This window comes from Lytechinus variegatus, chromosome 8 (assembly GCF_018143015.1).
Source record: "Lytechinus variegatus isolate NC3 chromosome 8, Lvar_3.0, whole genome shotgun sequence".
NCBI lineage: Eukaryota > Metazoa > Echinodermata > Echinoidea > Temnopleuroida > Toxopneustidae > Lytechinus > Lytechinus variegatus.
In genome coordinates, this window is record NC_054747.1 from 7,564,478 (window position 1) to 7,591,359 (window position 26,882).

Here is a 26,882-nt window from a genome sequence, read left to right on the forward strand (position 1 = left end):
ACTCTAGACTTCATTTTTGGAGGCCATCTTGGATTTTGGGACATACTTGACCACTGACTGTCCTTGTAACTTCTCCCAATTTACTATATACGTATCCCTTAAAAACAATGAATAGAAACAAAATTAAAGACATTAAAGTAAGTAATAGGTGAATTTTAGATTTTGGATTTTCAGGTACCCTGGTCTGCTTGTTTTCACACTAACCTGTTTCATTAGATCCTTTTACCCATTTAAACCATGAACTATGCACCGAAGTTGGATGTTGGATTAGTATTACGGAAACTCTCAAGGTGTATATAATTATGAGGAATTTTAGTATAACACAAATTCATGGACCTATCCTGAAAAAAAAATTGTTACCTGAAATCTTTCTTATGCCTATTTCGGCCTAATGCTCTTGGCCTCCCGGAAGTAACAAAAATTACTGTGGAGAAGTTGCTTACTCATGCTAGTCATAATTTATTTTAGTCACATTATATAACTAAAGTGTACAAAATTACCTCTGTTTAGATGGTTTATGCTCTGCTTATAGGAAAATCAGGTCCTCATTCCACAATCAGAGGGTTTTTTTTCTCTTATTATTATTATCATTATTACAACCAGTATTATTCTATTTCTCTCGATGTGTCCCCGTTGCTTACTGCCGGACCACATTTCGAGAGATTGGGAATTTGTTCCATTTTAATATCAGTTATATTGAAAGCTTATCTCAGCACATTCTCCAAGTATTTTCATTGTGAAAAGCGTATGCTAAATAGTTGATCAGGGCATTTTAGGTCAATGGTATCTTGTGCCACTCCTACAAAGAGGAAAATGAAATTGGTGGAAATCAATGAGACATTACCAATTATCATTATGGAATCGGAAATCCTTTCTTCAATAGACTCGACAGTTCCTGGTATTTTTTCTGATGGAATAACACTAGATGATCCCACCAAGATCGATGCGGCTTTTCGTTCTCTTGATCCGGGTACTTCTGATGCAACACATGTATACAAAGTTTCACTTGGGCTAGCTTTGATGGAAATCGACTTGTTTTTTGTTGAATCAACATTAGTTTGCTCCTTCTGATTTATGGTAGTCATCTGTTTATTTCCATGAAGAAAGAAAAGTTCTATCTCGGGGTAGTAATTAGTCACCGAGCAGGTTAATGTAACAGTTTTGCTGGTTAGGACACTGCAAAGCTCTGGGTTGTTGGCCGACGACACATTATTGGTACAGCCATAGATAACTGGATAAGGTTCTTTTGGGAGAGCTACAAGAAATAAAGAGAGATGATTTGAAGATTGATATCATCTTTGTGCAATCATTCGCATTGATGTAATCTATGTTTTTATACGCCCGTCCTAGACGGAACATATTATGGTACCACACTCGGTGATCATCCGTCTGTCTGTCCGTCCTTCCGTCCGCTAGCTTTTCCTTGTAAACGCGATAACTTCTGATAAGCTAGGCTCGTATAATTTGGTATGTATGTATAGCATCGATTCCAGGAGCCTATTGATTTTGAGGTCAAAAGGTCAAAGTTCAAGGTCAGTGACATATTTTCATATTTCCCTTCTGAAGTCTTTGTAAACGCGATAACTTCGGGTTAACTTAATTCTAAGGCTCATATAATTTGGTCTGTATGATACTAGCATGGATCTCAGGAATTGTATTGATTTTGAAGTCAGAAGGTCAAAGGTAAAGTCGCCATCTCCCACTTTTCTTGCTTGACCAATAACTCCGTTTTCTGCGTTAGAGGCGGGTGTATTATGAACTTGCCCTAGCGACACTATTGGGGTTAGCATGTCTTGTAATTTTCAGTTTTATTATCGAACACGTTTAGCACAACAGAAAGACAATCATGTATATCAAAATATCTTTTTAAGAAAGTATTGTCTATATAAACATTTACAAATATTCAAACGGTCAAAACAATATAAGAGATATATAAGATTCCATTTTCAAGAAGTCACAAAGAGTTACCGAAAATTATTATGGTATTTTCGTTATTTGAGGATAAAGAGCATATTGGGTTTCATTCGGACTTGACACCAATATCATCCAACTCCACTCTACTCTCAAATCTATATTTATCTGGTAAAAATGTTTATCGTGATATCTTATTAATCTACCGGAAAAGGGACAGCTATGGAGAATAACTCTTACCGTATAAACTGACATATGTAAAGTTATGTATGATATTTCCCTTGTAGTTCGCAACTCTGCAGATGTATTGGCCTTGCTCTGCAAATCCGACTTGTTTGAAGATCAAGGAATGATTTTCATTCATTTCTACGTTCTCACATACCCTGTGACCTTCACATTTACCGGTGACGTCATCAGTTGGAATCCATGAGACAAGGTTTGGTGATCGTCTGGGATCATATCCTTTCTTCCAATAGACAGCCATTGGTGAACCTCTAAACCGGCATGTCAAGACTGCTCTGTCTCCTATTCTTACATCTTTGTGTAACTCAGTATAGACAACGTCATCAGGAACATCACCATATATCCCTGAATGACACAGATAATGTTATTTACAGTGATAGAACACACATATTTGAAATATTTTGAGTCTTATCCAATTTCATTCTATTCATCTTAGCATACATGGAGGTATCATAATTCTATAATTTTATCATTACAAGGTTAAGATAAAATATAGGCATGTATTTCTGTTATATCTGAAGTGTTGAATTGAAATACGAAATTCAAAAGTGTCATTTCCCAAACACTGACCCAATTTTCTTTCCAATTAATATTTCATTCCAAATGTCCACAATGACAAGTAATTGCAATGTTATACTTTATTTGTTTAATTTATTGTCTGTGTTATTGTTTGACATTTTCATCATATTACCTTTTAAATAAATGGTAATTCGGCCGGAGCCACAATGATTTACAATATCAAAATATTATACAAAAGTAGCTGCTAATAAGATTTATGTAATGAGGACTTTGAAATCACTTTGAAAAATTCAGATCTTGGTTAAATTTTGTATATGTTAATACTACAATCTATTGCCCATGCCAAATTATCAGTGACACTCGATTAACCTTGTGTGCACATTTCATAGAACGGATTCTCATATTTCTAATTTATGACATTTCAAATCTTAACCTTCAAAGGATATGTGGTTGACAACGCTGCTGCCCTCCAAGTGACAACTTGTCTCGCTGCTGCTATGCAGGCGAGACAAAGAACAGTTTTCTTACCCTTGATACAGTAGAAAGCATGAATATAGCATTATCAAACACTATTAAAAAACTTTTTAATATATGCATAATCAAACACTACTAAAGGACATTTTTATCATAGCTTGTCCAAAACCTTTACTACCTACCTGTAAAGAACACGAAGGAGCAAACTTTCAAAACAGATAATATCCAGAGAACCAGTTGCTTTCTTTTGGGAACCGCCATCTTCAGCTACGCCCCATGGTGTGTCATGTGACATATCTACAGTGTAAAGCTGTATTTCACTTGAATCAGTGCATGAATTCACAGATGTAAATGTTTGCATTATGATTTATGAGATATGTATACCATTTATTAACTATCATAAATTTATGCGAACTGCAAATTGCAAACGAACTTTGATAAAGTTAATGATTGCCTGTTTGACACGTTGCCAGATATACAGTGCGTATCAAAACAAAGTTCACACCTAGAATTCATCCTGTAAAATTATATATTTGTAACACTTTGAAGCTTTTTCCACATTTAAACAACAGTGTAGATCTCTGTCCACAGTTAAACAATGGTACAAATGTTGATATAACTGTAAAAATAATCTGCTTGACTGAGCACCACTTATTTTCAAAAATTTCATGAAAATATTTTCCCAGAACTCGGATATAGTTATATGAATTAAAGTAGACGTTAATCATGAACACATTGAATTTAGCAAGAAAGATTGATAAGATATCTTTTACCTTTTCCTTGCCCAAAACACTTCATAGAGCGTAATTGCACCCCCATCCCCACACATCGAGGCCATGATCGTGATGATATCAGTTATACCATGACCATGTCATGGTCTAGGCATGATTTTTCTTCTTTTAATCCTTGTCAAGCAGGGGAAAGTGTGGACAAACAAGTATTAAATTAAATATGAAATGTAAACCCCTTTGAATGAAGAAAACTTAGTGAAAAATGCTGGAGATGTCTGCAACATTCAGTTAGGTCCTCAGATGAAGCTGGCACAAAGAAAGGTAAATGTTGAGCTTGCCTAGGCTTAAAATGTTAATGTGGGTGGAAAAGTTGTTCAAAAATGTTTAAATGTATCCGTCTTATTTCCATTGGCTAAATATAAAATAAAGGATTAGAAATTTACAAGGTCAGTTCGTTGTTTTTGCCCTAGACACATCGAAAAAAATAGCATTTCTGCACAAACCGATTTCCCCAAGCTATACAAATGGAGTGTTCAATCAAGTGTAATAGTCCGTCTAAAATTTTACTTTCATTTAATAGATGAGAACCTCAGCCAAATATATAATCATGTGAAAGAATTATCCCCATGATGCACATTTTTCAATTTCCCGGACTTTTTCAGAGTGTAAACTTTTTATTGAGACGCAATGTATATCTCAATGTGAGAATACCAGATCTAGAACGTTCACTACATACATGTACATTGTGCATCTTCGTCAGTTCAAATACACAATATTTTCCCTGTTGGGAAGGAACATGCCCCTTTTACCAGATAGTTTCAGCTCGTATTCGTTTCTACCATCGTTTTGTTTAATAAACTATGATTACAGTTCAGAATTTACAATGTAATTCCCACTGTTAAAAATAATTTGAATAACGATGTTTACTATGTGAATCGCACAACAGTTGTTTAAATAGTTTAAACAAGTGTTTAAAATTGTACACAACCATAAGTTGATAATTAAATATTTAAATTTAAACTTTAAGATTTTAAACATTTGTTTAAACTGTTTAAACAACTACTGTGTGATTCACATAGTAAACAGCATTTAATTTTTTCTTAACAGTGCAGGGCAATGTATAAAACAAAACATCCACGATACTCTATTGCATGAATTCTTATTCTTCTTTTTCAACACTTTATGCACTAGACTTAGTTCCCAGTTCAGCAATTGATCGTTCAACTGATATTTACGATTGATCATACACAATATTCACGATTGATCATACATAATATTCAATGCACTCCATTATTATAGAAAGCAACCCAACGATCAATCACTAAGATCCACGCCACAGTGACAGAAATTAAGGAAAAATTGAAAGACACACTCTAAAAATCTGATTATTTACCAAAATGTGGGTAGAAAGGGATCATGCATGTTTGCTGAGTATCTTGTTTATCCCATATTGGGCTATTTAAATTACGCACCATTCCGTAAAATTTACAAAATACAAAATCGTTTTACCCAACCAACATGCATGTTCCCACTTTACCCAATATAGGGTAACCCTTTTTTGTTTAGTGCATAGAAATGCATGTAGATATGAGAGTTTAGAGAGCTGAAGGAGTGAAAGGATGCTGCATGGTGGCAGTTGACGAAGTCTGGGGAGTTTTTAGTGACAGAAGAAAAGTATAACAGTGATAAAGATAAAAAAAAGTATAACAGTGATACTGGAAGCAGAGAAGAAAGTCATGTAGTTATTGGAAATAGTGAGCTTGCAGGGTACATGAGAGAGAGAGACAGAGAAAGGGGGAGAAGGTAAAGGAATGGATCTATACATGCATATGAGTGGGACGGTGCTATAATGGGTTTCTCAGAATGTACACAACCAAACTTTATCTCAAAGTGTTTGTTTATTGCAATATTTGTATCAATATGAACTTCATCATAACCAGACTTTAGGCGCGTTATTATCAATAGACCTATTAATGATTAACTTTGTTTAACATGAGGTCTACCTGATGGGGTTATGGGCACCGTTTCATGAAGTATGTCAGCAAGAGAGTAACAAAGTGATGACGTCACAAAAACATTTCAGCGTTTTTATACAATATTTTGTCAGAGCATGATGAAAAACCCCAACTACCGAAATTTGATGGGAATCGGCACATGGGGCCCCAATATATGACCTCATGAATACATAATTAGCCCCACTGAAGCCAATTTGCCTGGTTCTAAATGTTAGGAAACAGCTACATTAACTTCAATGGGGCTAATTATGTATTCATGAGGTCATAACTTGGGCTAATTCCCACCAAATTTGTGTTGTGCGGGTGTACCCATCATTGTCTACCAAAATCTGGTATCAAAAACGCCGATATGCAAAAAGTGAAAATTGACGATGTCACACTTCGGTACTCTATAACACAATGTCATATACAGACATTTATTATAGTAAAAGTCAGAGAACAGTGCTTCTTAGACAATCAAAACAAGGATAAAGCGTAAATACGCACTGTATAACTGACAACTGTACTCAAGCACATGCATGTGATTGAATGACAGAACATTCTCTACATACATGTACATTGTGCACCTTCGTCATTTCAAATACAAAATATTTTTTCCCCATTGGGAAGGAATACGCCCCTTTTACCAAATTGTATCAGCTCGTATTCTGTGCTACCAGCGCTTGGTTTAATAAAATATAATTACTGTTCAGGATTTACAATGTAATTTACACTGTCAAAAATAATTTAATCAACGCTGTTTACTATGTGAATCGCACAGCAGTTGTTTAGAGTTTAAATAGGTGTTAATTAAGGAAAAAGAGAGATACACTCTACAAACACTGATTATTTTATCCAAAAGTGAGTAGAAAGGGATTACATATGTATGCATGTTTGCTGTGTATCATTTTAACCCCATATTGGTCTATTTTTTAACACAAATTTACAAAATATTAAATATCTTTTTACCCAACCAACATGCGCATGTTCCCACTTTACCCAATATTGGGTAAACATTTCAATAGAGTGCATAGAAATACATGTAGATATGAGAGTTTAGAGAGCTGAAATGTGAAAGGAAACTGCATGGTGACAGTTGACGAAGTCTGGGGGGTTTTAGTGACAGTAGAAAAGTATATGACAGTGATAAAGAAAAAAAAGTTATGTGATACTATAAGCAGAGAAGAAAGTCATGTAGTAATTGGAAATACCAAGCTTGTAGGGTATATGAGAGAGAAAAGGTAGAGGAATGGATCTATGAGACGGTGCTATAAAACTAATCGGTTTCTAAGAATGTACACAATCAAAAATTATCTCCAAGTGTTTGCTTTTGGAATATTTTTTTGATACTTGAACCCGATCATACACATTTAGGCGCGTTAGTATCATTAATCTTGTTAATGATTAACCTTATTCACGAGGTCTACCAGCTGGGGTCATGCATGTACACCATTTCATGAAGCCAGTAACCAAGTACAGGTTACAATTATCATGCAGTCAGAGACCGTGCTTTCTGCCAATCAAAACCAAGGATATAAATAACACGTCAACAGTAATTAATTTACTGTAGCAGCTTGTGCTACCAACTCACATGAAAACATCCTCGCCCTGATCTAAACTGACTTCTTTTATACCTTCTCTTGTCAATCTTCTGCCTGTCATTACAGCTAATATCATCTCCAAAATTCATTTTATTCCCCAGAATTCTTCAAATCTTTGAAGATCGAAAATACAATTCCGTAATAAAACTGGTTCAATCCTTCATACATGTGAATCTCAATCATTGGTGCCCACTGAAAAAGACAACACATAATTGTACAAATGCAGTAATTAACAGTTGATGGTGGTATTTATTCATCAATGCCCACTGAATCTGGATTGAATATACTTCTTAGAAATTAAGAAAAAATACTTCTTAGAAATAAGGAAAATTCTCATAAATGAAGAAAATACTTCTTAGAAATTAAGAAAATGAAAATTGACCTAGGAGTAGAGTGAAACAATGGCAATAAAATATTTCCATTTGTACAAATCATTTGACTAGAAAAAATATCCATATCTTCCCAAATTAAAGTCATTGGCCCGTATTCTGAACTTTGGTTTAAAATAAACTCTGACTTTAAGTTGTGGTTTAACTATGGAGAGCCAATGGGGACACAAAACCCTGATAGTACAAATCCACTTTATTAACTCATTTGACTCTCAAATGTTGTTCATATTGTCTGGGAATGATAGATATATAAGTATTTTTCTTCATCATGACAGCAAAATGAAATGAAACAACATACATAAGAAATATACAATATAAACATAATTTTGAAGTTTTGGCTCCCCATAACTTTAGCACAGAGTTAGACCGTGGTCTAAGTTTAACCCGACTTCAGAATACGGGCCATTAACTACACAAAGACTTGGCCTACACTTACATAATGCAAAAGAAAAAAAGGTCCTAGCAAAATAAAACAAAGCATTTACATACTGTTAAAAACCATGCACCAAATTTCAAAGATACTGTACACACAAATATTGCAAATGAAATGCTGTAAAATCAAGGATTATGTTAGTACTGTATAAATGTCAATCAGCCTTTGTTCAACATACTGAACCGAATGCAAATAAATTTAAAATTACTTTTTTAGACTTATATCTTTGCTTGAATGATTTTCACCGATAAGATACCTTTTTATGTATTCAGAGCAGTGAGGAAAGTAGGATGGCTGGAAACGATTATTCCTTATAGTTTTCTGGTGGTTAATTTGTTTGAATTTAGAAATATAATTGAACATATATACATTTTCTATGAAAAAATATACTGTTGTGTTTTTACTATATGATTCACTTTGATCAAATAGTGGAAAATTTCAGATTTGGATAAGGGGCACACATATGAATAAACAGAACAATAAGAATTTTTCCAATCCTTTGAATACATAAAATTATAAAAAACATATCATTTACACCCATTGTACCTAAGAGTTTCTATGCATTCTAATTCTCACCAGAATAACATACACAGTGACAAAATATAACATACAAATCATTACCCAAATATCCCCAGATCCAACAGTGATTCCAGTGGGACAAAAAATAACAAGTGGAATGCCTCTGGCCGTCTCACCTGCATCACGCGGTTCAATATAGCAGCAGTGCTGACTTTGCATACTACTCTGACTCGCACAAGATGTTCAGTGATACATGGTTACTCTTATGTCCTCTTTTTATGAACTAGACCAATAAACTTACAGAGATATGATGGTTATTCAACAAAAAACCCCAACATGGCCAAAGTTCATTGACCTTACATGACCTTTGACCTTGATCATGTGACCTGAAACTCGAACAGGATGTTCAGTGATACTTGATTACTCTTATGTACAAGTTTCATGAATCAGATCCATAAACTTTCAAAGTTATGATGGTAATTCAACAGATACACCCAATTCGGCTAAAGTTCATTGACCTTTGACCTTGGACATGTGACCTGAAACACGCACAGGATGTTCAGTGATACTTGATTACTCTAATGTCCAAGTTTAACGAACTAGACCAATAAACTTTCAAAGTTATGATGGTAATTCAACAGATATCCCCGATTCGGCCAAAGTTCATTGACCCTAAATGACCTTTGACCTTAATCATGAGACCTGAAACTTGCACAAAATGTTCAGTGATGCTTGATTACTATTATGTCCAAGTTTCATGAATCAGATCCATAAACTTTCAAAGTTATGATGGGAATTCAACAGATATCCCCAATTCGGCCAAAGTTCATTGACCCTAAATGACCTTTGACCTTGATCATGTGACCTGAAACTTGCACAAAATGTTCAGTGATGCTTGATTACTATTATGTCCAAGTTTCATGAATCAGATCCATAAACTTTCAAAGTTATGATGGGAATTCAACAGATATCCCCAATTCGTCCAAAGTTCATTGACCCTAAATGACCTTTGACCTTGGTCATGTGACGTGAAACTCATGCAGGATGTTCAGTGATACTTGATTAACCTTATGTCCAAGTTTCATGAACTAGGTCCATATATTTTCTAAGTTATGATGACATTTCAAAAACTTAACCTCAGGTTAAGATTGCGATGTTGATTCCTCCAACATGGTCTAAGTTCATTGACCCTAAATGACCTTTGACCTTGGTCATGTGACATGAAACTCTAATAGGATGTTCAGTAATACTTGATTAACCTTATGGCCAAGTTTTATTAACTAGGTCCATATACTTTCTAAGTTATGATGTCATTTCAAAAACTTAACCTCAGGTTAAGATTTGATGTTGACGCCGCCGCCGTCGCCGTCGCCGTCGGAAAAGCGGCGCCTATAGTCTCACTTGCTTCGCAGGTGAGACAAAAATCACATATCAATATTTGATTATCTACATTTCACTGCAACAACGCTTGAGCAAAATCGCATGCACAAGACAAAATAATTGGGAAAGATGTTTACAATTTCAACTACCATCACTGCTTGGTAAATGTAGATATCCTGAAATTTATTTCAATAACTCAGTGAATTGTATTCAAAAAGGAATATTTGAGCCACTTAATTTTCTGGCTATGTTAGTACTCTCATTATTTAAAATAGAAATAACATTAAACTAAATTAATCATATTGAATGAAACGGTAGGGGAAGGCGGGGTAAGTTGAGCATAGGGGCAAGTTGAGCCACCAGCCCCAGGCCAATAATGAATGAGTCAGACATTGTGGTGCTGTCATGTATTGATGACCCATATTATAACCCCTAACCCCACCACATTGTTTTCAACTTTGAAACAAAAAGTTGTTTTTTAGAGGGAATAATATGAATTTCAGCCAAAAAAGTAAAAAAGAGTGTGAAATAGATAAGTGCTTTATAAACACACACGTTTTTAAATATAATAAAGACATGATAACAACATTATTAGTCCTAGAATGGATCGTCATTCTTGTCATAGTCTTTTATATGATGGATGCATAATAAATGTGTGGATACAAAATTATCGCACTAAGTTCGGACTGGGGTAAGTTGAGCCAAACAGCATGGGGCAAGTTGAGCCATGGTAATTCCTATGGTAATGTATCTTAAAAAACAAACAAACCATAAAAATCGATTAAAATGCTGGCTGAAAGGAGCAAATTTACATGACTGCTCTTTCCCTTTTAATGTTAGTATTTATACAGCATTAGCAAGTGAAAAGACTTTAAACAAAAAATTGACATGCTGGTTCTCCCCTCATACATTTTGTACATAGTTTTTGTGGCTCAACTTACCCCAGAAGGTGGCTCAAATTTACCCCATATATGGGGCAAGTTGAGCCATTTGACATTGTTTTTTTCAAAGGTCACGATGACTTTCAGTGTGGAGATAGAAAGTTATTTATAGGTGGAAAATATTTCAGAAGAATTAAATTTCAAGGCAAGGTACTTATTTCGACAAGATTATTAATCATATCAATTCTATCATGCAAAAAGCAAAAACTGTCACAACTTACCCCGCCTTCCCCTATAGATGTGTCTTTGCAAAAGTCTATTTAGTTCCTGGTACTGAAATTTTGCCAAACTACACAATGAAGTGAATAGCCACTTAGACATTCTTTACAAAAAATCTGAAATAATTTGAATGCCAGCTCTTAAAATAAAGGGAAAAGTGGGCTAAATGTGGAAAAAAAGCTTTTTTGTCATAAAGATTTATCTAAATGTGCTTGCTTCATGCATATATTACCTCCTAAAAATCATTTCTACAAAGATTGGGGTTGACATTTAAACAAAAATAAATCAATTTGCTATTTATTACAACACAGGAACTTTCTTTCACAATGGACTCTGACCTTGGGTATAATATCAGCATAAATCAGCCAAATATATCCCTTGCTTTACTATTGTGTATAGGTATTACACAACATTACATGTTTCCACATACCATGAAAAAATAAAATCATAAGACATCACTGATTTTGTAAATATACATATATTCATATATATCTGAATTATTTCTTTTATTTACATCCCTGTACAGTATTCAGAATTTATTCAAAATTGACTAGAGTATGCTTGGTGGGTTTTAAATCAAATCATCAAAAATGAAAATAGATATTGGAATCCTTCTTTCTATGCTACAAAAATCGGCAGTTTTTATCACACCAATATCACATGTCTCCTTTTGTGATTTGGCTCATCTATTGAGTATCAATAAGGCAACTGTTATCTTTGGATTTCTACTCAAGTTTTCCATACATTTGTATATGCAGTCTACATTATAAATTTTCGAATCTCGATACAAGTCATAATTACATATATCAATCTTAAAGATCACAACATTGTACAATATAAGCATGCCTTATTCTTTTGTCCCATTTTATCTTCATAATTTGGTTTTGATTCAGAAGATATCTGCATTAGCTTTACCTGTTAATAGCTGTGCATCCAAACGCCGTTGACAGGTGGATACAAATTGATATAATATTCTATATCTTCATACTTCCACCCCATCAATAATGGTGATGATGATCCACAGCATTTATATTGCGCCATTTATCTGTTAAAAACATTCATGGGCGCAAGCTCATCCAATAAGTTAAATCACTACACATCTGCCGAAATAAGCGAGTTTTGAGAGATGGTTTAAAGAGATCTATGCTGTCAATTTCACGAAGTGAAGAAGGGAGGGAGTTCCAATGCTGGTGTGAAAATACTTTGGTACTGTACACCCTTTACTTTAGGTACTTAGCACCACTCTAGAACAAAACTCATGCCTTTGGATCCTCTTTGATTCTCTCCCGGAAGTAACTGTTCCCATACGTGCCCATGTATGCGCCCCACTCCTGCTGGTGGTAGGGGAGTATCTTGGCACAGCGCGCTCCTGGGTTGGTCCTCTGTGCCTCCTTGAGGCCGCAGTCGCAGGAGAGCCGTAGTCTGTAGACCGTCATCTCCCCCGCATCCAAGTTGAAGGGATAGATGTTGAGGGGGTCGGTAGGTGACTCTGTAGGAGATGCTGTAGCTGAGGCAGCTGAAAATAGAAAAAAATATATAGAGGTTAAAGAACATCATCAATAAATTCTCTATTGAAGGGAGAATCATCAAAATTGCTTTTAATTCATACACTTTGTGATACACAATTGTTGATAGATAGAGTATTGGTATTCAACTAGATAAAAAATATGATAGAACCTGCATGATGTGAAAATAGCACCTTTGTAACAATAATGATTGATGCGTTTTTTTTTTCAAACTCAGTACGAACCTAAAAATTCAATAGGGTGACTTATTATTAAAGGTCAAGTCCACCTCAGAAAAATGTTTATTTAAATCAATAGAGAAAAATCAGACAAGCACAATGCTGAAAATTTCATCAAAATCGGATGTAAAATAAGAAAGTTATGACATTTCAAAGTTTCGCCTATTTTCAAAATAGTTATACGAACGAGCCACTTACATCCAAATGAGAGAGTTGTTGACGTCACTCACTCACTATTTCTTTAGTTTGTTTTTTTTTGTATTATACAATATTTCAATTTTTACGAATTTGTTGATTAGGACCTCATTGCCTGAAGCACAAAATGTTAAAAATAATGGAATTCCACGTGTTCAGGGAGGAATGAAACTTCATTTCACATGACAATGACGAGAAAATAAAAATATTTCATATTTTATATAATAAAATACAAAAGAAATAGTGAGTGAGTGATGTCATCAACTCTCTCATTTGGATGTAAGTGGCTCGTTCATACAACTATTTTGTTGAAAATAAGCGAAACTTTAAAATGCCATAACTTTCTTATTTTACATCCGATTTTGATGAAATTTTCAGTGTTATGCTTGTTGAATCTTTCTCTTTTTATTCAAATCAAGTTTTTGTTGGGGGGAACTTGTCCTTTAACTTCAGGGTGGCAGGTCACAAGTTTGCTTTAGTATGCCAATGTACTTACCCAACTTCCCACAATTGTCTGATCCCAGATGTTCATAGGCATCATGGTCAAGCCCATAGTATTCATCTGAAAAAGGGGGGGAACACACAATATCCGTCACAAATCACATCAAGGAAACTGACTTGCATTCTACAATCTCATGATACAAAAACAGTTGAAAATGTTGCAGGTGAGTTTGTTTTGTTTTTGCAACCACATAATAAATTGGTAGGCTTTATCAGAGGTTTCGAGTCACAAGGTTGAACTTCAACTGAGGTGACCCACATGAAAATGAATTGATTCATATTTTATAAAAAAAATCATCAGACTGACCTGATACAAAGCGGATTGAAATAATATGACTTGTTTAAGGCAAACTAAAGTGACCTGCAATAGCAAATCATTAACTGGATAAATCTGGGAAGAAATATTAAATGAACCAATATCTAATAAACTGTATATTGAGCTGATATGTGATGATGTGACAACGTTGAATGAATTATTTTGAAGATAACGTATCTGAAAAAAATTAGACAAGACCAAGGCTATAAACTAAAATAGAATTGAACTGAAGTGCATTCAAACAATTTTATTTTGTAGGAGTGCTATATACGTGAACATTTCATTATTACTGTATCATTAATCCTTTATTATTGTAATTATTATTATCACCATTATTAGAAGTATCAATATTATCATCATCACCATTACCATAATTACTAAATAAGTATTCTAATTCACGGACAGAATTTCCCAACAGACTAAAACATACGAGGGAAGGGGAGGATATTAATGTGTGTATTGGCGAGCCATTAGACAACATTAACACACAATTTACATGCTTAGATAAACAAGTGGAACGCCCCTGGCAGTCTCTCCTGCATTACGCAATTCGATATAGCAGCAGTGCTTACTTTGAAAACAGCTAATGAATATAATGTGATATGCATTATACAAGAACTGTGTTATTTTAACTGTTCACAGAAGAAAACACTAATGTGATGATAAAACATGAAGTCCATTGACCCAAAATGACCTTTGACCTTGATCGTGTGACCTAAGACATGTGCAAAACAATCATTCATATTTGGATTACCCTTATGTCGATGTTTCATGAGCTACATCCATAAACTTACTAAATCACAATGATGCCAATTCAACATAATTATATTCCAAACACGGCCAGAGTTCATTAAAACCTTTAAATGACGTTTGAACGTGGCCAAGTTCGTGAAACACACAAGGCATTCAGGCATGCGAGACAATAAACGCTGCACGAGTAGAAATTATTTGATTAAAGGTTAAAATGAATGACTACTCACTACTGGGATCCATTCTCTGTTGCTCATTATTGGTCCAATCATCAAGGCATTTCTGCTCTCTTGCTGTGATGATCTGAAACAAACCAAAAGCATCAAGAAGACATTTTCATAGGATGCTGTCACAACAATATACATAACACATTCTTTTGTAAAAAGCAATATCACTGGAAGCACTTCTTGAATAATTCACAGTGCTGGTTTATAATTCATTTCAAAGTTTTAATGACTGGTAATGAGGCAACCATCATCTTTTAATATATTCTGATGAAATTCATATTCCTGAATATACCAACTCTTTTCAATATTGAATTTGCAAATTTTGAATACCGTTGTTTTACTTACACATGTAAAGTTAAAACAATTTTGTGTAAACATTGTAAAAAGCCAGATTTACTCGCTACCTTTCCTCCGGTTTGCTTCAGGAAGATAGCGACATTCAGCTTGCCTCTGAAGTGATATTTTGCCCTTCACTTATACCAATAGTGATTTCTTGCTGTCTGTCGCAATAAAATTTTATACAACTGTCACTATTTAAAGTTGTAATCAAGGATGTATAAATAACTAGACAAAAACTGATTGACTTACAATATAATCAATTTACATGAATTTACATTTAATTTACATAAAAGGCAACTTTAGTAGTGTAAGGTAGACTACACTATTTACCTACTGTGTTTCTGGCAAACTGTACAACTTCATGTATTTTTTTACATCTATTTCCTCTTCTTAATCTGTTTAATACTTTTCATAAAGAAATTATTATGGTTTACAAAATGCTAAAGAGATGAAGGTAAGCATCTCACCCTATTTGGTTTGGGATAGAACCAGTAAGTTGCAAAGATGACATCAATGCTGTTTGGATCGCTGGGTAGGTCATCCAGGACCGGACTAAGAGGTGGAGCCAGGGTACCAGTAGAGATGAGCCTCTGGATACCTCCAGCATCATGGAGTCCTGCGTGACGTCTAGATCTTTGGTGTTGCTTATCCCTTGGCGTGTCCGACCTGGAGGCAAACATCTTGGCATTGCGTTTCGATACAAACCTCTTTGTCTTTCCATCATTCTTCGCTTCCTCGTCTAGTTCAAGAAGGTCCTTGAGGATTCCCTCAAGCTCTTCCTCTGAGAGGTTTTGTAAGTCATCTTGGGGAGTTTCATCACCACTTACTTGTCCTGATTTCTTCTCCTTCGGAGAATCAAACCAGGATTCTGGAAGTCCAAGGTCTTTAAGTCCTCCTGCAATATCTCCAGATAGTAGCGCATCATCATAAGAAGGTGAGGTAGTGGTCAAAGTCGCGTCATCAGCTTCAGTTTCTTTTTTTGCCTGAAAGCTTTCTGTTGGGATCTTATCAATTTTGTCAATGTTGACTTCCAGGTTGGTTGCTTTGTTAGGAGAATCGTCTTGGTCTTTGAGATTGTCTGATAATGCAGACAGTCTTGCCAAGAGTTTGTCATATTCATTCTGGAAGTCTAATGAATGTGTCCTAGATTGAGGTGGGATTGTTGTTGGCTCGGAATCCTGTACAAAAGGGAAGAGTAAGAAAGATGAAAACTGAAGCATTAAGCAAGCCAGTGCTGTCCACGAGGCTGAGAGGCCAAGACCGAGGCAAAACTCTTTAAGTCCTCTGAGGCAAATGACAAAGTAAAGGTCACATATTTGTCCATGCTGAGGCGAGCCTCGAGAAGCAAATCAAGAGAAGCTCAGTGGTCATTGGCCGGTAAAAACTTGTTTATTCTGAATTTATATAACATTTATTCCATTATTCTTAAAGAAATGTATTCTTTTTTAATCAGGTTTTGTGTCATATTGTGAAATTTGCTCAGGATTGCTCACAAAACATGGATATTATTTTTGGTAAGGCTAGTTCAAATTAAAAGTCATTTCTGCCAAGAGTTAAATAGATTCAAGATTCTAATGTACTTGTATATTTGGTCTTAGGTTATTTGTATTATTATTGCTAGCATTATTTTTATCAATATTTTTGTAATTATCATTATTTTTATCATAATCATTACCATTATTATTATCATTATTATTAGCATTCTTATCACTATTATTAATATAAATTATCATAATTAATATTGTCTTTATAATTATTATCATTCTCATGAACTTAATATGACTAACAGCTTCACCCACTTCTGGTTTATTCTATATTAGTTTTACTTGTGGGAACATCGTGGTCTAGTGGTTCTCACTCTCGCCTTTCATACAAGGGGTCGTGGGTTCAAATCCTAGCCATGGCGTGTCTTCCTTCAGCAAGAAATGTATCCACAATGTGCTGCACTCGACCCAGGTGAGGTAAATGGGTACTGGCAGGAAGTGATTCTTCAAAAAACTGTGCGCACCAGAATTGGTAGACGAGCTTAGCGGGGGTGATATAGGAACACCTAGCAAGGTGGATATGTGCGCTACACAAATCCTATATCATTATTACATCAACTTACCTGATTGTGAATATTTGATAATGCTGAATCAGTAGCTGACTGCTTATTTTCTTCCTTGGCACTGCCTCCTTTCTGATAATTATCTTCATGGGACTTGTTCTCTTCCTCTTTATCTCCCTGTTTCTGGGCATCAAGTATGATGGGTATCACTTCAGGGTATTTCTTCAGGTAATCCATGGCCATACGGGTAGCATTTACTGTATACCTATGCTCATCTTCAAAGCGATCAGCTGTAACAAGGAATAAGAGTAAATGTTACAGCATTGCAAATTTGTAAAAGATTGCCAGTTGAGTAGATTTTGCTCTGCTTCACAAAAGAGTAGTTATTTTAAAAATACTAAATGACATATTACTATATCATTACTAATATCAAAGGGTGATTATTTGATTAAATAGCACAATATTACAGAATTATAAAGAGTCCTATACAATATATTTATAACAAAACCTAAGTCTGATTAAGTTCAAAGCTGAACTTTGTGCACTCTCTACTTACACCTCACTCACTTGCAAACATTAGATTTTGCACCACACAGCATTATGGTAGATAGTGTTGAAAATTTCATGGGAATGTAGTGAAAACTTTCCATGGGAATAGACAGGAATTTATTGGGAATTTTGTAAATTTTCGGCAACTTTCTGGAATTTTGAAGATATGTTGGAAAGTTTCATATTTTGCATTTAAAAACAGACTTTATCACTTTTTGTGAAAATTCTAAAAATTCCTGGCAGCTGAAAATTCCAGAAACTTTCCATGGAAATTTCCCAAAATTTCCGGAAAGATTCCAGCCTTTTGCAACCCCAATAGTAGATTTATTTATGGAATGAAAAAAGAACTGCAGAGGTCACACACATCTCTTCTCGAGTGATGCAATATTGAGACATTGCAGCAAACAATGCGTGTGTAACCAGTGTGTTAGCGTCCGTCTCACAACCGGGATGTCCGGAGTTCCAATCCCCGGCCGTGTCATACCAAAGGCCGTTAAAAGATGGTAGGTGCTGCTACCCTGTTTGGCATTCAACAATTAAAGGGAAGGAGCCTTGTCAATCTGGCGCTGCACTGGCCCATGATCAATTCGACAAAGCAAATACTCCATTCCGTACAATAAAATATGGATCTTCATTTTTTTCATCCATATGTAATGAAGTGATAATATGCCATATTATAATATTCTTAGCAGATGGAATACAATTTCAAAAGCATTGGATTACCTGATGTGTAAACAACCTGTCCAGGTACATCCATATGCTGATTGAGAAGGCTGCCTGTGGTCACGGAGCCTGAATTGAACCTCTCTCGACAAAAATTGGTTCGACTTAGAGAGCCCTTGCTTGCACCTACAACCAGTGATTGGTAAATTTAAGGAAAGGAAAAAATAGTACAAAAAAAGATTGGTTTGTTGAAAAATAAGGAAATTACAAAATTATTTTCAAAAATAAGAGAAAAGTTATTTTCATGACAAATACATAGTTTTGCAACAAATATAAATATAATATAGAGTGATAAAACCAATTCCCTTACTCTACGAAGTGCTAATTTAGAACAAAGATGGACAATTGATGCCTCTGACACTGCCAGATCTGAAACATATTACACATTGAATGTATAAAATTATCATAAGCTTAATTAATCTTATCAGATTGTTACTCACAAATGGATTCATGATTCCATGTTTAATTGAGATTCATTTATTAGATCAATATGTCATTGTGTCGAGCAATGATGTTTTTAAAATGTGACCTTCTGACACATTGCATGAACACCTTTCCCACTGCAATGTCAAGACAGAATAATGTCAAAAATATAGAATGAAAATTAAATAATAATAATGATATAGGGTATTTATATTGCGCACATATCCACCTTGTTAGGTGCTCAAGGCACTCCTGTATTACCCGGCTAAACTAGGCGTTCATAGCGCACACAGCTTTTTAAGGAATTACTTCCTACCGGTACCCATTTACCTCACCTGGGTTGAGTGCAGCACATTGAGGATCGGTTTCTTGCTGAAGGAAATTACGCCATGGCTGGGATTCGAACCCACGACCCTTTGTTCCAAAGTCCGAAGACTAATCCACTGAGCAACAACGCTCCAAATTAAAGCAATTATTACATCATCTTTAAAGTAGCATCTAGGAGAGGTACAAATTAGTGGCTTCTCCATCCAGCATATAGATTGGCTTAACAAAACAAATACTAACTCATGACACAAAAATGAATAAACAATTGAAGACTTAAAAGAGAACAGAAGTCTAGCTTTGAATCCATTTTAAGATTTTGTTACTAAAATATCAATGTTTCTATTCTATGTTTTCATGCCAAGGACCAACAATTTTGCTTTCACCGACTTAATTTCATTTCATGAAAATTTGTCAGTGATTTTCTCCGACAATTGCTTTTTTCATACTTAAATATACTCACTGTCTATAAGCCAACATATCATCAACATTCACAAAGTAAGAATTTATTAATTATTCCTCCAATATCAACAAAAATATATGGTGAACATTTATTTGCTCATGCAGGCCTGTTTTATGAAACTCCCAAATTCCCTGAAAACAACTGATTCAGTTCACAAATTCAAAACAGCCCTTTAACCTACTTGTTTGAATTGTACCTAACCCCAACAAAGTGAACCCACCAGCACATCTTTTCCTCTCCTTTATTTCCTGAAGCATATAGAGACATATTTGTTATGTGCTACATAAAAACTGACTATTATCATCAGCATTATTATTATTATTAGAAATAATTCAAACAATTAGGCATTACCTTCTTCTCCGGTAAAACTAAAAGCTTCTGTCTCTTGCTCATGCCCTTCACAAGCTAGTCTCCAGTAAAAGAATGCATCATTGCCGTACCCTTCTGTACTCACGGTCAGTGGGGAGGTGGTTGCTGAACCTGAGCTGATGATATTCTTCTGGAGAAGAGGTTGTCCATTCCTTCCATCCAGAATGTTAATCTTTTGGGGGAGGTAGAGGAGGATGAAGTTCAAGAATAAGTAGTACAAAGTTTTACAAAGAATGATAAATGAATTAGTGTTATATCTTGAGCTTAATATCTTTATTTACATTAATGTCTGTATTGAAAGTAATTGAATCATTCACAAATTAGTTTTAAATATATTTTTTAGATATATATGAAAATATCAGTTGTCCCAGCATGGAACAATACTACTGCATCTCTAGACAAATGACTGAATATTTTAAACAAATGAATATGAACTGAACACATCTGCATAAAATTTTGTGGTACATAAAGTCAGCCAAATGACCACTAAGGCCACACACAAAATCAGAACCCAATCTTTTCAACCATTGATTAACATGCCTTCATTTTCTCCACTCATAGATTTTGTGCACATGATTTCAAATTTATTTGACACCATACAAATTTCAAGTCATCTGAAGATCTTTATTTTTTTGGGGGGTGGGCAAAATTATTGTCTTTAATTAGCTCATTAAAGTATTGTATTAATTTACATAATTTAATTTTACTGATTTTAAACAGGAAATCAAGTATCATTTCTTTACCTGTACATAGTAGTAAAGAGGGTAGCCAGGTCCATAGTTATAGACAACCATAAAGTCAGGCACATCATCATCATTGTAAAAACCAGCAGCTGGTGTACTGAAAGAATTAAATATGAAGAGTTAATGGCGTATTTGTACAATATGTAGCCTTATCTATTTGTGGCTTATAAGAAATACAATTAATCTCGTTATTTACATGCAAATCTTTCATAGGTTTCCACATGTAGGTAACATTTAATTTACTGAAGATGTTTACTTGATTTGGGAGATCTCTTGTATCTCTAGTGTTTCAGGGCAGTTGTTTATAGTAGCTTATATAAGGGTTTTTTTCAGCAATAAAACTAGTGTCATGTGGAGGAGATCCTTCAATAAGTCTCTAGATCCTTTGATCAATGATCACAAGGTCCCAAAATCAAATACCATTACAAGACCTTGTATGGTGTGCAACGTGCCACACAAGTGAAGTAAAGGAAGGATTTTATTCCATGCTCATGAACCTGACCAAAGTAAATGTGCTTAACCAATATAACTGTATGCAGCACTAAACAAACAGATATCTGTATGTGGTATAATAATTACTTATACATAAAAATGAATTGTTGAAAATGCTTACATTGGGTCCTCCACCTATTTCACGAGCTATTCAACAATTCTAAGCTCTTACCTGTATGATTCTGAAGAAGGCATGGTGTAATTCCAAAGCTGTTGATACGTCTGACCATTGAAGGCTATAACGGTTGAGTTGAACATGGACATTACAATGTCTTTGACCCTATCGCCAGTGAGGTCAACAAGGACAGGGGGCGTCATCACACCCTTGAAGGGGTCAGTATAGATGACCTTTACCTGAGGTGGGATGAGAAAGCACAATATTAACCAATCACTACTTAATACTGTAATTCAAATACAATTTGTGCAATGACCACTTGGCTCTAGGAACCAATGTTATAACAGTAAATGACCGTCAAGAAAATTTCTTAAAATCTCCTAGCAGCAGTCTGAACAAATTTTACTCTTTTCTACCATTAATTCCTCAATAAGAAACTGCTAAAACCACTGGGTTTTTTTAACCCATTTACAGGCAATTTTTGCCATTAGTCTGCATTAATAAAATTCATGAATAATGCAGTCAAGAATGTATTTTTATTTTCAATATTTGTTGTCTGACATACTGTTCAAGTTACCACATGTAGGCAGGGGTAAGAAAATTACATCGCAATTCTTCAGTAGTCAATAATACAAAGTTGTGAGCCTATTCAATGCACATCAGAAGAGGATTGCTTTTAATTTTTAATATAGTTACTAAAAAGTATTGCCCTTCAAGATAAACACAGAAATCATATCAACATACCTGTGTCATGTTACAAATAATGATGTCATCGAGAGGTATAGCCCACAGGGAGCCTCCCACTGTCTCTCCCCCAGTTCCGAATAGAACCATGGCTTTCCCACCATGCTGATAGAAAATCTACAAAAGAACAAAAGGAAACAGAATGAAAGGAGAGTGTGAGGAGTACTAGGATAAAGGAAGGGGGGCAGGAGGGGTATGGGGAAGGGGAGGAAGGGGGACAGGGAGAAGGACAAAAAATATTAATACTAGGGTATGGGAGAAATACAAGGAGGAAGAGGGGTAGTAGTACAGGGCAGGGAGAAAATGGAGGGTAGGGACAGGGACAGAGATGAAGACTAGTCTGCTGGGCAAACCCTTCACTCAAGTAAAGGGTCTGAATTGCAGCCTACTCATACTGCTCTGCGTATTGAACAGCAAGTTTTGTATGTGCTAGTCTTTGCGTGGAGACACACTTGTTGTCAAAGTTTCAATCAGGGTGGAGAGAGTGACAAGAAAATATCAACAGGAGAGTACGAGGGGGAGTATATATATATATGTAGGGGGATAGGGAGAGGGGCAAGGAGTGAGGGCTGGGGTATAGAAAGAGGGGCGAGAAGGAAGGGACCAAGAAACCAGTGCAGGGACAGGAAAAGGGACGAGACTGGATAGAATAATAGTACTTACATGTATCATGTATACCATGTTTTTCCCCAAAAGGCCCATACAAAGCGCTTACAATGAAAAACTTGAAATAAATTATATATTGCTAAAACTATGAAATCCTAGAATGAGGGGGTTCGAAGCAAGAGGGGGTGTAAGGGCACGGGTAGGGACAGGGGCAAGAGGGGAGGGTTGTGATAGCAACAGGGACAGGAAAATATTAATTGTAGGAACAGGTAATGATTATCACAATATGCAAACAAGCCTGTATGATATCACAATATGGCTTATATGACATGCATGCTAAATTATTGCCATGCAATAACGAGTTCAAGGTTAAATACATTTACAGTTTATGTATGAATGAACACAAATAAACAGACCTGAAGTAAATAGCAAAAGCTCCTACACATTTGCAGATAGAAAAATTACTACAACAAGTGGAATGCCTCTGGCCGTCTCACCTGCATCACGCGGTTCAATATAGCAGCAGTGCTGACTTTGCATACTACTCTAACTCGCACAAGATGTTCAGTGATACATGGTTACTCTTATGTCCTCTTTTTATGAACTAGACCAATAAACTTACAGAGATATGATGGTTATTCAACAAAAAAACCCCAACATGGCCAAAGTTCATTGACCTTACATGACCTTTGACCTTGATCATGTGACCTGAAACTGGAACAGGATGTTCAGTGATACTTGATTACTCTTATGTACAAGTTTCATGAATCAGATCCATAAACTTTCAAAGTTATGATGGTAATTCAACAGATACACCCAATTCGGCTAAAGTTCATTGACCTTTGACCTTGGACATGTGACCTGAAACACGCACAGGATGTTCAGTGATACTTGGTTACTCTAATGTCCAAGTTTAACGAACTAGACCAATAAACTTTCAAAGTTATGATGGTAATTCAACAGATACCCCGATTCGGCCAAAGTTCATTGACCCTAAATGACCTTTGACCTTAATCATGAGACCTGAAACTTGCACAAAATGTTCAGTGATGCTTGATTACTATTATGTCTAAGTTTCATGAATCAGATCCATAAACTTTCAAAGTTATGATGGGAATTCAACAGATATCCCCAATTCGGCCAAAGTTCATTGACCCTAAATGACCTTTGACCTTGATCATGTGACCTGAAACTTGCACAAAATGTTCAGTGATGCTTGATTACTATTATGTCCAAGTTTCATGAATCAGATCCATAAACTTTCAAAGTTATGATGGGAATTCAACAGATATCCCCAATTCGTCCAAAGTTCATTGACCCTAAATGACCTTTGACCTTGGTCATGTGACGTGAAACTCATGCAGGATGTTCATTGATACTTGATTAACCTTATGTCCAAGTTTCATGAACTAGGTCCATATATTTTCTAAGTTATGATGACATTTCAAAAACTTAACCTCAGGTTAAGATTTCGATGTTGATTCCTCCAACATGGTCTAAGTTCATTGACCCTAAATGACCTTTGACCTTGGTCATGTGACATGAAACTCTAATAGGATGTTCAGTAATACTTGATTAACCTTATGGCCAAGTTTTATTAACTAGGTCCATATACTTTCTAAGTTATGATGTCATTTCAAAAACTTAACCTCAGGTTAAGATTTGATGTTGACGCCGCCGCCGCCGCCGCCACCGCCGCCGCCGCCGCCGCCGTCGCCGTCGGAAAAGCGGCGCCTATAGTCTCACTTTGCTTCGCAGGTGAGACAAAAACAGAAGATAAAGCTGTAAAACTAACCTCGCACCCCAATCACAAGCAAGTAAAACAGTTTTGAACTGTGATAGAAACAGATTGTGTGTTGTATAATGTGTTCACAGTATGGAACAAGGTGTGAAGTCATTATCACTCTCGTATGGAGCATTTGAATAGCATGAATAACAATGTCATAGTTCACAATGTGCATACACTAGTGGTGTCCTCAGTGTGAAATCATCAACTCACTTTTGTATCTGAGCATTTGAATAGAGTGTATAAAATATTCATATAGTCCACTATGTTGACCACATTGTGCGCACTCCACCGAGGTGTCCAGTGTCCACAGTGAAGAATCTTAATTGCACTACAAATTAAGAGCATTTTAATCATGTCAACAACATCCTCATGTAATCCACTATATGTGAACACACTGTGAAGATCCACACTGGTGAGGGGTCCACAGTGTGAAACCATCAACTCACTTTTCTTAAAGTTGAGCATTTATATAAGGAGTATGATATCTCCAGATGTAAGGATTGATTCATTAAGGAAAGTCAAGTTATGATGGAAAAAATAAATCTATTCATCTGGACTTACCTTGATTAAAACAGAGAACAAATTCACGTCCGATCCAGGACTCTTCTTGTGAGTGGTTAATGAAATACCTCAAAATTTCACAATGCCATCGGGACCAATGCATTTTTTCACAAGATAAAAAATATCTCCAAATTGTTTTTATTGTTCAGCTTTCCCAGAGACACTGGTCCATTTGTTCCGGATCGGACATGAAACTGTTCTCTGTTTCAATCAAAGTAAGTCCAGATGAATATATTATTTTCTCCATCGTAATATGATATCTTCACTTAATCCGCTATGTGACCTCACTGTAAGCACTCCACTAAGGTGTAAACAGTGCATGGGATTGTCTTACCAATGTTGAATTTAAACATTTTAACAGTGTAAATTACATTTTCAAATAGTCCATAATGTGACCACACTGTAAGTACATACTCCAATTAGGTTTCCAAATTGTCCAGTGTCCACAGTGTGGGGTTTTCTTTACACTAATAAATTTGAGCATTTTAATTTTGTAAATAACATCCTCACATATTCCATGGTTTATATATGCAGTTCCCCATTTCATTTTCATTTTTACTCATGCTTGTAAATATATTGTTTCTCTTACCTTGCATCATAATTGTTTTTATCGAAAATGAAATAAATGCAAATTGAATTGAGTTGAATTATGTGAGCAAACCGTAACACTCCACTTAGGTGCCCACATTGTCCAGTGTCTACAGTGTGGGATTTTCTTTACACTTGATAAATATGGGTATTTCCATTGAGTGAATGACATCCTCACATAGTCTACTATGTGTACACAGTACTGTAAGCACTCCACTAAGGAGGTGTCCACATTGTCCAGTGTCCACAATGTGGGATTTTCTATACATTAATAAATTTGAGCATTTTAATTGTGTGAAAATATCCTCATGTAATCCATTATGTGAACACATTGTAAACACTGTTTTTTCCTAGTGAGGATAGGGGGTAAGACGTTGCATTCAAATACATGCGCCATCTAATATTATTATCATTATTATATTTTTATTTTGTTAACTTTTGGACTCCTGCCATTTACAAGCTTTAAAAAAAAATTTACAGGTGTTCCCATTTTCCATTTATTTCTATCACTCACAATATTGATTTATTAAGCTTATATATTTGATCTATTTTTGTATATACATTTGTATTTCAAATGTACATATTTTGTTGTTATTTAATGGAAAAGAATAAATTGAATTGAATTGAATTGAATAGTCTTCAGGCAGATACCCTTGGTTTTCGCAATTTGCATAGTGCACAATGCAGAGTCTGAAACAGTGAGACTAGATTCACTATGTACAATGTACTCTGACTGGCTTTGATTATTTGACACAGAGGCCCGTATTCTGAGATCGGGTTTAACTTAAACTCAGGTTTAAAGTTGTGGTTTAAGTATGGACAGCCAATTGTTACATAATCACTAACAGTAGAGATATCATACTTCAACTCATTCGCGGCTCTCAAATCATTCATAATTGTGAAGGAAGTATAAATAGATG

General features: G+C 35.4%; 1 protein-coding gene across 2 annotated transcripts in view; it reads right to left on the reverse strand.

Moving 5' to 3' along the window:
• Positions 1–11,374: 11,374 nt before the first annotated feature.
• LOC121419916 overlaps positions 11,375–26,882 on the reverse strand; it is a 28,415-nt gene continuing 12,907 nt past the window's right edge. Inside the window, exons 6-15 of one of the 2 annotated variants that reach the window (XM_041614406.1) lie at positions 22,419–22,535; positions 21,732–21,913; positions 21,068–21,164; positions 20,307–20,496; positions 18,746–18,871; positions 17,534–17,763; positions 15,894–16,604; positions 15,091–15,163; positions 13,790–13,855; positions 11,375–12,870 (exon numbers count right to left, since the gene is read on the reverse strand). In XM_041614406.1, the coding sequence (XP_041470340.1) occupies positions 12,611–12,870; positions 13,790–13,855; positions 15,091–15,163; positions 15,894–16,604; positions 17,534–17,763; positions 18,746–18,871; positions 20,307–20,496; positions 21,068–21,164; positions 21,732–21,913; positions 22,419–22,535 (2,052 nt within the window). In that variant the 3' untranslated portion in view covers positions 11,375–12,610. Of the gene's footprint in view, positions 12,871–13,789; positions 13,856–15,090; positions 15,164–15,893; positions 16,605–17,533; positions 17,764–18,745; positions 18,872–20,302; positions 20,497–21,067; positions 21,165–21,731; positions 21,914–22,418; positions 22,536–26,882 lie in introns of both variants that reach the window. The other variant, XM_041614407.1, reaches the window with a different exon arrangement.